At 47.7% G+C, this 11,871-nt stretch overlaps 1 protein-coding gene across 6 annotated transcripts in view; it reads right to left on the reverse strand.

Moving 5' to 3' along the window:
• The window catches only part of RARA (retinoic acid receptor alpha), a 54,051-nt gene that overhangs the window by 15,956 nt on the left and 26,224 nt on the right, over positions 1 to 11,871 (reverse strand). For 4 of the 6 annotated variants that reach the window (XM_069074224.1, XM_069074226.1, XM_069074225.1 and 1 more), the window contains exons 2-3: positions 9,958 to 10,539; positions 9,446 to 9,496 (exon numbers count right to left, since the gene is read on the reverse strand). In XM_069074224.1, the coding sequence (XP_068930325.1) occupies positions 9,446 to 9,496; positions 9,958 to 10,135 (229 nt within the window). In that variant the 5' untranslated portion in view covers positions 10,136 to 10,539. The remainder of the gene's footprint in view (positions 1 to 9,445; positions 9,497 to 9,957; positions 10,540 to 11,871) is intronic. The other 2 variants (XM_069074228.1, XM_069074229.1) reach the window with 2 other exon arrangements.

The raw sequence follows: 11,871 nt of genomic DNA on the forward strand, positions 1-11,871 counted from the left end.
AACTCTCGCCCAGCGCTAGCCCCTCACATCCCAGTGACCCACCCACCCACCCACCAGCCAGCACCCCGTCTATGCCTGTGACCATCACGCCCCTTGCCCAAAGCGAAAGAAGTACGTCTGGCCAGCCCCCAACTCCCTACCATTCCCCCTCTCCCCAAAGGGAGGGGGGAGGAGGGAGAGGAAAGTATTTTTGGGGGGGTGGCATGTGTGTGGCTTTTACACATGTGACATCGTATACCACGGAGTGTAGCACTGTGGCCTGACATGTGAAAATTGGTGGGTTGCTTTGACACTAAACTTTTGACACTGTGAGACCTGAAAATCTGTAGGAATGCTATTTGCATATAGAGGGAAATGTCCCCTACTCCCCACATTGTAATATCTGACACCCTTAATAGGAAAGAAAGGGCCCATCCTTTGTCACCCAACCCCTCCCCAAGTCCTTCAGGCTCCTTGCTTTACCCAGAAAACCCTTGTACACCAAAACTCTAAGCCTGACTAACTTCTCAGATAGAAAGTACCTTTCACTGTAGAGGAGGGGTAGAGAACAGAGTTTCATTCTCCCCCTATCCCACCCCTATCTTAACCAAAATAAATGGGGTGATGAAAGGAAAACCTTGGCCAATTTGGGTGACCCACCCCTCCCTCAAGAGGCAGACACTCCTCCCAGAATACAAGGTTCTTCTGTGTCCTTCTTCTATCCCTAGTCCCAATGCTATCCCAAGAGGCCATGGCACAGGAAATCACATAAAAGCTATTCCAGGCAGATACCAAAGTCTTAGCACTAGCTTGATATCCCTAGAGACCTTGCCCAGTTCTATCCACCTGCTGTATCCGACCACACTCCTTCAACAAAGCACTGGACATTTTTGGCCACGGAGCTGAGTTTTGAGTTCAGGTCAGGATTCATCCATCCCCTTCTTTCCACTCCCACTTTCACAACTTCAGATCAGGTCCTCATCACATCTCCCTTAGACTGATGCCTAATTAGTTTCTTCACCCCCTGTCTCTTCGAAGCCTCTCCAATACATCTTTCATTAGACTGTAACCTAATCTTCCTAATGTATCTTTAAGATGACTTACTCTTTTAGAAGAATTGCAAACTATTAAGAACAATATGAAAGAATGCTCCAGATCACTAATAAGAGAAATGCAGATCCAAAAGTCTGAGGTTTCACCTCGGACCCAGAAAATTGGTAAAGATGACAAAAACGATAATAGTCAGTGTTCGAGGGGTTATAAAAGAATGGCACACTAATATATTGCTGGTGAAAGTGAATTGGCCAATTACTTTAGAAAGCAATTTGAAACTACTCAAACAAAGATGCTAAAATGTTCATGCCCTCTGACCCAGAGATTCCACTGCTGGGCATATATACCAAGGATCTTAGTGATAAAAACAAAGCTTCTATGTACACCAAAATATTTATGGCAATACTTTCTAGTAACAAAGAAATGAAAATAAATGAGATACTCTTCAACTAGAAAATTACTACAAAAGTTATAATACACGAATAATGGAATATTACTGTGTTGTAAGAAATTATGGATATAGAGAAACTTGTGAAGAATTCTATATACTCATAAAAAGTCAGCAGATCCAGGAAAACAATATACCTAATGACTACAGCAATGTACATGGAAAGTATAACAAAACAATAAAAACTGAATGCTATCAAAATATAGTGAACAATGTTTCTCATACCCATTAGACTGGCAAGATTAACAAAAATGGAAAATGACAAATGCTGGAGGGACTGGGGCAAAACAGATACATTAATGCTCTGTTGGTAGAGTTGTGAACTGGTCCAGCCACTCTGGAAAGCAATTTGGAACTATGCCCAAGCAGCTCTTAACCTGTACATACCCATTGACCTAATAATACTACTATGAGGTCTATGTACCAAAGAGATCAAAGAAAGAGAAAAGGGTGCCATATGTACACAAATATTTATAGCAGTTCTTTTTGTGGTGGCAAAGAACTGGAAATTTAGGAAGTACACCCACCCATCAAGTGGGGAATGCCTGAATGACTTGTAATATATTAATATGATGGCATACTGTGTACTGTAAGAAATCATGAAGAGGATGGTTTCAGAAAAATATGGGAAGATTTGTATGAACTGATGCCAAGTGAGATGAGCAGAACCAAGAGAACGATTTACAAGACAACAGTACTGTACAAACAAACAACTCTAAAAGGTTTGGGGATTTTGATCAACACAATGACCAACCACAATTCCAAAGGGCTCATGGCAAGACATGGTACCCACTTCTTGATAGAGAAGCGATGGTCTCAGAGTGTATATTGAGACATTTTTTTGGATATAATGCAGAAATTTGTTTTGCTTGACTATACATGTTTGTTACAGGGGTTTTATTTTTCTTGCTTTCTCAGTAGGAGAGGGGAGGGGAGGGGAACCAGGAGGGGGAGATAAGACATATTTCATTTGAAATTTAATTAAAAAGAAACACAAAAAATGAAGTGACTAAGTTTCACCCGAAAAAAGAGATTGGAGAAAGCACCTCCTTTGCCTCTTTGCAGAAGTCTGAGACCATGGGCGTGGTACACTGTATAGAATGTCAGAATTTTTTGATATGTTGGTTACTTTTGCTCAGCTAACGTGTCATTTCCCGCTTTTAATTCTTTCTTGTAAGGGATTGCTCTCTGGGAGGAAGAAAAGGACAGGATACATTGGGAAATATAGAAGATATAAAACCAAAAGATATCAATTAAAGTTTATTTTTAAAAAAAGACATTTACACTCGATCAAAAGGGGAGCTCCCCAATACCTACTGAATAAAGTTCAAACTCCTTATCTAAGCATTTGAGGTCACCCACACTCTGGCTTCATCCTGCTTTTTCAGTCTTGTCTCACATGCCTGCTCTACACTCCAGAACAGGAACCCATTTCAAATCCCAGTTCTACCACTTGCTACCTCATAAAAAGTAAATCTCAGGGCCTCAATTTTCATATTTGTAAAATGGGGGCGGGGGGCAGGGCTAGACTGAATGATCTCCAAGGTTACTTCCGGTTCTAGGGCCCATCCTGTAATTCTGAGACTCACTGTTCTACAGCTCATCCTGTCCCCTTACCTAAAATAAGCTTTCCCCATGTCCTTTGAAGTCCTTACCTTTCTTGACCCCCTCTAAACTACTGATCAATGCCTGCTCCTTCCCCAAATCTCTCTCATTCAGCCCTCTCCTATGTACTTAATCACATTCTTATTTGCATACAGAGTTCAAAGCTACCATGGAGTAAGGTTTTTGAAGACAGGACGGAATCAGAGGCTGTGGTTTACTGAAAAGAGAACCGGATTTGGAAAGAGGACAGGAGTTCAAGTCACAGAGCAGAATTGTGTGACCTTGGGCAAATCACTGAATATCTCAGAGGCTCAATTTCCCCAGCTGTAAAACCTACTTTACAAAGTGCTATAAAAACCAAAAGAAATATTCTTCCTCTGTGCATCTGCCCTACCCTCAGTTGACACACAGTAGGCACTTAATAAATGTCCATTTTTAGAAAATTTAATGAATTTGAATCTAAGGATCTGCCTCAATTATACCCTGAGAAGATCCAGCCCCTGCTAATTTCCAGTCTCAGAGAGCCTGAGAGAAGAAAAAGAAATAAATGATGCCTAAGCAAGCTAAGCATACAACCCCACCACCGCCCCCTAATTTGGAGAAGGGAAGAAAAGTTCTCCCCTTCCAGGAATGAGCTTTTCATGGCTCCAGGCCTTGCCACTCCTGAAAGGGCAAAGTAGGTCAGTTTTGCCCCCAGATATGTGCTCCACTGACTTGAAGAGAACCTCAGAGTGGGAGCCATCTTCAGCTGAGTTTCCCTCACACCCCAGTAAACATTTTGGTTTCTGATTGGACTGGAGGGGGTCCTTCATCCACAGCGAAAGGAGAGAGGGGAGGGGCCTAGATTATAAATCCCAGCTCCCTTCCCTTCACTCCACCTGGGTTAATCAGTGCTAGGAAATGAAAGGTGAAAGGGGCTCCTCATTTAAAACCCTATTTTACAGCCTTTGGCTGACTTGGCATTTTGGACCCCATGAATGGAAGGGCTCTCTAGGCCATCCCCACCCCCCTTTACCTCCCTCCCCCAGCCCTCAGTGCTTACTCTATTATCCTGGGAAAATGTAAAGAAGGCTAAGGGGAGACAGCAAAAAGGAAAGGTGGAAGAAAGGGGGTGGAAGGCAGTGTCCACACACACACACACGCACACACGCACGCACGCACGCACGCACGCACGCACGCACGCACGGGGTGTGGCAGAGAAAGACCTCAGGCCCTGCCTAGCTACCTGAGTTTCTCTATTCAGTCAACAAGAATTCATTAAATAGCTACTATGTACCAGGTGCTATATTAAGTGCTGGCAATGCAAAGGCAGCAAAAATGGGGTGTCCTGCCCTCAAGGATGTTACAATCTACATTCTTGTTTATCATCTCACATTACCACCATCACCCAAAGGAAAAAGCCTGTGACTCTCAAAGCCTTCTTCCTGTAAGGCTGGGGGATAGGAGGAGAGGGATGAGCTATACAAACTCCCAGTGGTGGAAAGGGAGCAGGTGTGGACAGATTTGGTGGCATGGGAATAGGTGTGGACAGATTTTATCTGCAGCTTTCAAAGAAGAAAGCAGATCTCCTCTCCCTCCCCTGGCCTCTTCCTAAACTCTCCCTCCTGGGGTGGGGGCCTCCTGCCAAAGAGAAGGGGGAGAGGGGTGGGGCCTAGGTTCCAAGTCCCTTCATTCCACCTGGCAGAGAGGGGCCTCCCCTCCCCAGCCTGCCAGGAGATCAAGGGAAGGGAGGAGCAGCAATCCATCAGTACAAAGACCAGGACAATGGGAAAGGGCAGATGAATGCCTATCTGGGTATTTCTTTCCTCCTTATATCTGAAGGGAAGATAATGGTAACTTCTCAATAATAATAATACTCTCTCCCTCACCCTAAGAGTTAGCCCAGCAACAGATGCCCTAGGCCCCTTACTCCCATTCACCTTAGCTCTGGTCAATTAATAAATATCTTTTCCAATAGATAAGGGGGGAGAACTCGAGGAGAGGAGATCTAATGAGAATCTCCCTTATCTCGTTCATCCTCTCACTATGAACTTAGATCTCTTTCACTAATCCTCAGGTCAACTTTGGAGAACAAAGTAAGCATCAGCATCTCAGGGTAAGGAGCTGGACCAGTGACTTTGCTGATAGGGGAACTCCCAGGTAAGGAAGCTCCCTCCACTAATGCAGGGCTGCACTACTCTGCAATGGAGTTTCCTAGAGCACAGAGAGGTTAGGATGCTTGCCCATTCCATAAATAAATAAATAGATAAATAAATATATATGTGTATATGTGTGTGTATCCATGTATATGTATACATCTCAGAGGCACACTTGAACTCAGGTCTTCCTAGGTACGAGGCCAGTATCTATCTCCCAGACACAATTAATATTTACATTGCCTCATTAAGATATGCAAAGTTTTTTGCATAGATTATCTCATTTAATTCTCACAACAATCCTAGAGGAAGCTATTAAATACATTATCCCTATTATATGGATGAGAAAACTGAGGCATAAAGAGGTTAAGTGAGGTGTCCAAGATCACACAACCCTATCAGGTATGAACTAGAGGCATTATCACTTCTTTTTACACAACATTAAACTGAGGCACAAAGAGATCAGATGACTCAGCTAGGGATACAAAGCTAGCATGTATAAGAGGTAGGATTTAAACCCAGGTGCCTCCTGACTACAAGCCCAAACTTTTCTCCACTGAACTCTGTGGCCTCTCTCGTGGTTGAGATAAGAAAGATGAGAATTAGGGGTGGCCAGGTAGCACAGCAGTAAGAGCACCGGCTCCAGTGTCGGGATGACCTGGAGATCGAATCCCGGGCTCAGACACTTTGCACCCACCTAGAAACACCTGGCCATGTAACCTTGAGCAAGTTACTTAACCCCAATTGCTTTAAAAAAAAAAAAAAGAAAGATGAGTATTTAGGGCTTTTTTCTCTCTCCCAACTCATAAAAACCTGGACCGAGGGTATGGGGATATGGCATGCTAACTCTTTCCCATAAACCCAATTCACTGATACTTGTCCCCTCCCCAATATTCAAATACCAAGGAGCCAGAGCAGACCTTGAAAAACACAGCCAAAACCCATTTGGTTGAGGTCTCCGACTTCTAACTTTACTCTCTCTTTCTGGCTTCAATTTCCTCCTTTGTTAAATGACAAGGGTGGACCCAGTAATCTTTCTAAAAAGCCTTGAGGCTCTGGATCATAGCTCTGGATCCTCTGCCCAGCACCAATCCCCTTCCCCCTCACTGGGGCCTTGATCTGGAAAGTACACCTGCCTGAGCCCTCTGGAAGAAGCTGGCCACTCTTCTCTACCCCTCCCCCCACCCCTCCTTCCCCCAGATCTTCCTTAAGGAAGACCAGCCATGTTCAGGCTTTGTTCATACCTGACCACTTCCTCTATCAGCTGTCCCCAACCCAATTCTGCCCCTATCACTTTCCACCAGGAAAGTGGGAAAGTAAGGAAAATAAACAGATCTATTTTCTGGAGTTCACCCCCTTGCAGGGTAGACTCTGGTCTACAGAGAAGGTTATACTGAGGGCCACTCTGCTCTTGGGAGAAAGGGGTTCTTATCTTATTCTTCAAAACCCCTACACTGGCAAGTGGCCAGAGGTTCAAGGGAAGGAAAGATTGGCCTCATAGCTCCCTAAGAAGTACCTGGTCTCCCAGGCCCACCAGCCAGGATCTGCCTGGCTTGGGAAGGCTGCCTCCTAAGGAAGCATGAATCTTTTATCAACCATGCTTGGAAGCATCCAGCTAGAGAACTACCATCACAAGGCAGGGGTGTGTGTGTGTGTGTGTGTACACACATGTGCATGTGTGTGTATGTGTCTGTGTATCTGTACTGTGTGTGTATGTGTGTCTGTGTGTATGAGTGTGTGTTGAGATGTGGTGGGAGAGGAGCAGGAAAGGTAGGCCCCTGCAAAGAAGATTCACACCCCTCACCCAGGGACCCTTTACTCTAGTCATGGGGAGAAATCTACCTTCACAGTTCCCTGGCAAAATACCACAATGTCCTTTCCCCTTACTGTATGTGACAAACACACACAGCTGGAGGGTTCAAGGCATGGGGAGAGGAGGGAAGTTGGAAATGGTCATAGTGTTATTATTTATTGCTGGGGGGGAAGAGGCTCCTGGGAAAAAAAGCAAGACCAGTTGGTGTGGGGGGGGGGGGGACAGGAAAGGATATTGCCCAAGTATGGGTGAAGGGGCCCTACCAGGAAATTACAAATCCACACCTCTCTTTCTTCCCACTCATCCCCCTCCCCTGCACCCAGGGGAAATGGTTCCCAGGGTAGTGAGTAGATTGGGGATCCCGGAAGCCACCCCTAGTATACATCAAGAAAGAGGAACCAGCTTACAACATTCCTGGGTAAGGGGGAAATCTCTTCCCAGACTGGCATGGGAGTGGTCATGAGGTAAGGAAGGCAACAGCAAGGCAGACTATCCTTCTCTAGTGCCAGCTAAAGACCCACATTCCTCCATTATGCAGTGTCCAAGGGTTTTGGCCACTACTTTTCTGCCCATCCCATTCTAGAAAAAAGTGTCCCCCCAGATACTTGGGCACAGGCTCCACTGTCCAATGGAAGTGCCAACCTGGCAAGAAGGGGAAGCCTTACAATTTCAGCTCCTAGAATAAGGGCAGCGCCAACTTAAGGAGGAATCACTTCAGCTCCCCACTCCCAGTCCCACCTCCAAATGCCTCAACTATTTAGGACAGACATACCAGACACAAATAAAGCATATGGGCTGCAGGGGTGGGTGAGATGCAAAACCTGTCTCCCCAAAGAGGTTTGAGGCAAGCCCTTTAAGCTTCAATACAGAGCAAAGTGTACAGAGTGAGAAAAAAACCAGGAGACAATGAGAACACAGAAGAAACCGAAGCCAGGTGATGAGGGGAGACTTTGGGGGGGTGGGGGGGCTGAGGCAGAGGCAGATATCCAGAGACGCATTCAGGAAGCTTCCTGAGTAGGACCTGGGTTATCCCTCTGAACAAGAAGTATTCCCTCCTCCAAGCTGGAAACAGGGATTGAAGTGGGGAGAGGAGCACCAGAATGGCAGACACATTTGTCCATTTCAATTTGATTTATTTAAAAGCGTTTATTAAATGCCTACTGTGTACAAGGTACTTGAAAGTACCCTGGGGGCTGGGGGGGAAGGGTATCAGGAAGGAGGATGAGACAGAGACAGAGGAGGAGCTGTAGGGAGGGTCAGATGCTGTGAGCAGCTGGCCAGAGCAAGTAGGGTGGCACCATTCCAGGGTCAACTCCAGGGACAATGAGACTCCCCTGACCCTAGGGAGGAGGGTACTGCCCTGACCCAGAGAAGGGAGTACTGACTCAGAGCAGGGAGCAGAGGGCAGTGTTGCCAGGTGCCTCACTGGTGCCAATAGAAGAAGCAGTGGGTGTCTGGGGCAGTGTTCATACTGGGCAGGCCAGGGAAAAGGCATGTGGGATGGAGGGGGGAGGGTGAACAGGACATTTCCCAGGTCAACAGCTGCCCTGTCCATCCATCTCCCAGCCTCTGTTCCCTCTTCTCCTGCCCGGCCAGGCCCCAGATCCCTCCCCCTCCTGACTTGGCGCTGTGCCCAGCTCGGCCCTAGGGGCCAGAGTTACAGTAAGAGGCCTGGCAGGCCTCTGGTCTGAGCCATGCCAGCTGGCAGCCACTACTGCCGCCTCCCACTACCTGGCTTCAGACAGGCCAGGGGTGGAAGAGACCCCCACCCAGCCGATGCAAGACTCTCATGGGAAAGATAGAGAGGAAGGGGGAAATGGGGGAAAAAAATCAGAGACAGAGAAAAAGGGAAGAGGGAGGGGCCTATGTCTTTTCCTTACAGTCCAGCTCCCACCCATGACCAAAGCAGAGCTTTCCTCCCTGCCCCCACCCCCATGCTATCCCCAGAGCTCTTTCCCTCAGTGGCCTAGCTCACCCCATTCCTCATCAGGTGTATAACACTACCTCTCTTACTTCATACTCCACTCAAATAGGGAAATTAGCAGCAAGGTATGTATACAGGGGAAGAGGGGGTGCAGTTGGCCTTCCTCCTCCACCCTTTAGGCACCCTCACAAAAAGACACTTGGTCCAGGGGACCCTGAGGGTAAGGATAAGGGAGGAGGGCATGTGGCTGCCTCTCCAGGTCACGATGCTGTTCCCGCCAAATGTCGAGAGGTTTGTTTATCTAACAGGGGCCTTTGTCTGCTGCCAACCAAGCTATTTATAAGATCCTCAGTGATGAGATGGAGGGGGGAGAAGCCAGGGGCCGAGAACGCAACACAAATGGCCCTAACCTTTCTGCAGCCCTCCAGCCTAGCACACACTCAGGCAGAGTCCAGCAACCCACAGCATAATAGGGGTTCCTATCTCACCCCTAGGATGTGTCCCCTGCAAGCTTCGAAGGGGTGGCAAAGTGGCATTCCCTGTAAAACAGACAATAATAATAATAAATAGTATTCATACAGTGCTTTAAGGTTTGCAAAGCACTTTACATATCTGATCTCACAACAACTCTGTGAGGTAGGTGCTATTATTATCCCCATTTTATAGATGAGGAAACTGAGGCTGAGAAAGGTTTAAGTACTTCTCTAAGGTCACACAGCTAGTAAGTGTCTAAGGCAGAATTTCAAGTTGGGTTTTCCTGATGCCAAATCCAGAGATCTATCTAGTATACCCCATGCTCCCCCAATAGCTGAGTCCATTATTAACCCCTCCATTGACTGACACCCCATCCTTCCCAGTGTTTATACATAACAAAGGCACCACAAACCATCCCCTCACAGAGGGGGCCCTGATGATAAGCCACCGAGTTCCCCTGTGATATCTGAGCCCTCAAACCCACCCGCCCATCCCACCCCCACTCCCACTCTGTCCCACAACTTACTAGCTGGTGACGGAGTGCTGTACCCACTGACAGGAAGCTGGTGCTGGATACTTGTCAGGGTGCCAGGTGGAGAAAGTCCGCCCAGCATGGGAGGGAAGAAGAAGGCATAGTGAGGCACCGGGTACCCGTTAAGGTGCCCACCCCCAGGCGTTGGGCATGAGCTGCTATTGCTGGCCATGCCCCGATGAGAGTCAAAGATATAGACAGAGAGTCCAGCTGGAAGGGTTTGAGGGGCTTCTGTCGGCCCCTTCTCAGCTCATTGGGCCTGGAGTTGGGAGGGGTTGTGGGTGATCAACCCACCCCCTCTTCCTGTCCTGCAGCTGAAGAGGGCAGTGCCCAACAGGGTGATCTTGGCCTTCTGGAGCCACCGCCCAAACCAGGGGCAAGGTGGGAAAGGGAGGGGAGGGCGCTGTTCAGGTCGGCAGTGGCTAGGATAAGCTGGAATGAGGCTTGGAAAGCTGAGGCAGCTTCCTGAATGGCACCCACCACGGTTGGCTGCTGGGCAGAGTATTGAGTGAGGAATCCTCACCTAGATGAGCTCTGATGATGCTGGTGCTGCTGGGGAAGCCATGTCTTCCGATGCTGAAAAGGAGAAGACAAGACAGGTGAGTAGGCACAGAGAACAGGGCACAGGGATTTTCTCCATGGGGCTCCCCCCACCTGGGCAGCTGGAGGTTTTCCCGTGACACCAGCCTAAGCAGACAGATGGCACAGTGCCTGCCTGGCACAGACAACTCGGGAGTGGGGCCCAGACACTGCAGAGGAGGAGGTGGGGGTGAGAATATTCCCACAAAGAGCAGAGCCTAAATCTTTATGAGACTCCTCTTACCCTAATGAAGCCAAAGGGCCTGTTGTACCTCAAGGGGGGTGGAGGGGGGACGGAGATCAAGAGGGGACATGAAGAAACACAGCTGGACCCAGAGATCTCTCCAAAGAAGGGTTACCTGAGGTCACAGATGCAGCGAAAGCATGGGGATGGTGGAGGTAAGCAAGGGAGGGGAAGGGGGAGAGAAGCTGCTTCCCTAAAGCATGGTACTTCTCAGAATCGTGACGCAGCAACCCTGGGGGCCTCTTACACCACTTCCCCTACCCTGGCCCCCGAAATCTAGGGATCTAACACCCTGGATGGGTGGGGATGGGGTGGGGGTGGGGATGTTTAGCCTGGAGAAGAGGAAAATTCAGGTGGGCCACAGAACTGTCTTCAAGTATTTGAAGGCCAGCTTGTGGAAGGGGGATCACTTTGTTCTCTTTAGCTCCAGAGGCATGAACCAGAAGCAATGGGTGGAAATTGCCAAGAAGCCAATACAGACTTGATGAAAAAAAACATGGTAATAATTAGAGATGCCCAGAAGAAGAATGGGCCACTCCTCACTGGAAGTCCTCAAGAAGAGACTGACTGAAGAGAACCAAGGGATTTGCTGGTATATATTTTTTCACAGAAGTCAGGCTAAAGGGCCTTCTTATTGTAAAATTCTATGATTCTGGGGTCATTTGCACATCCCCTGCCCCAAACCTAAAGTGGATATAATGGAAACAGAGGGTTTCTGTGTTTTCAGCTTCACTCCTTCAGTTTACAGATGAGGAAACTGAGGTCTGGGGCTGGCAAATAACTTGTCCACAGTCACACAGCTTGTAAATGATAAAGCCAGAACTTATACCTGGGTGTTCTGATTACAAGTCCAGTCTTTATCCTTCCTCACACATTAAGAAAGGTCACAGGGGCAGCTAGGTGGTATAGTAGATAGACCCACTGGCACTGGAGTCAGGAGGATCTGAGTTCAAATGCGGCCTCAGATACTTATTAGCTATGTGACCCTGGGCAAGTCACTTAACTCCAGTTGCCAAGAAAGAAGGGAAGAAGGGAAGAAAGGAAGGAAGGAAGGAAGGAAGGAAGGAAGGAAGGAAGGAAGGAAG

The sequence above is a fragment of the Petaurus breviceps genome, unplaced genomic scaffold, assembly GCF_028583685.1.
Source record: "Petaurus breviceps papuanus isolate PSGF00001 unplaced genomic scaffold, PetGlider_PUasm1.0 90887, whole genome shotgun sequence".
Lineage (NCBI taxonomy): Eukaryota > Metazoa > Chordata > Mammalia > Diprotodontia > Petauridae > Petaurus > Petaurus breviceps.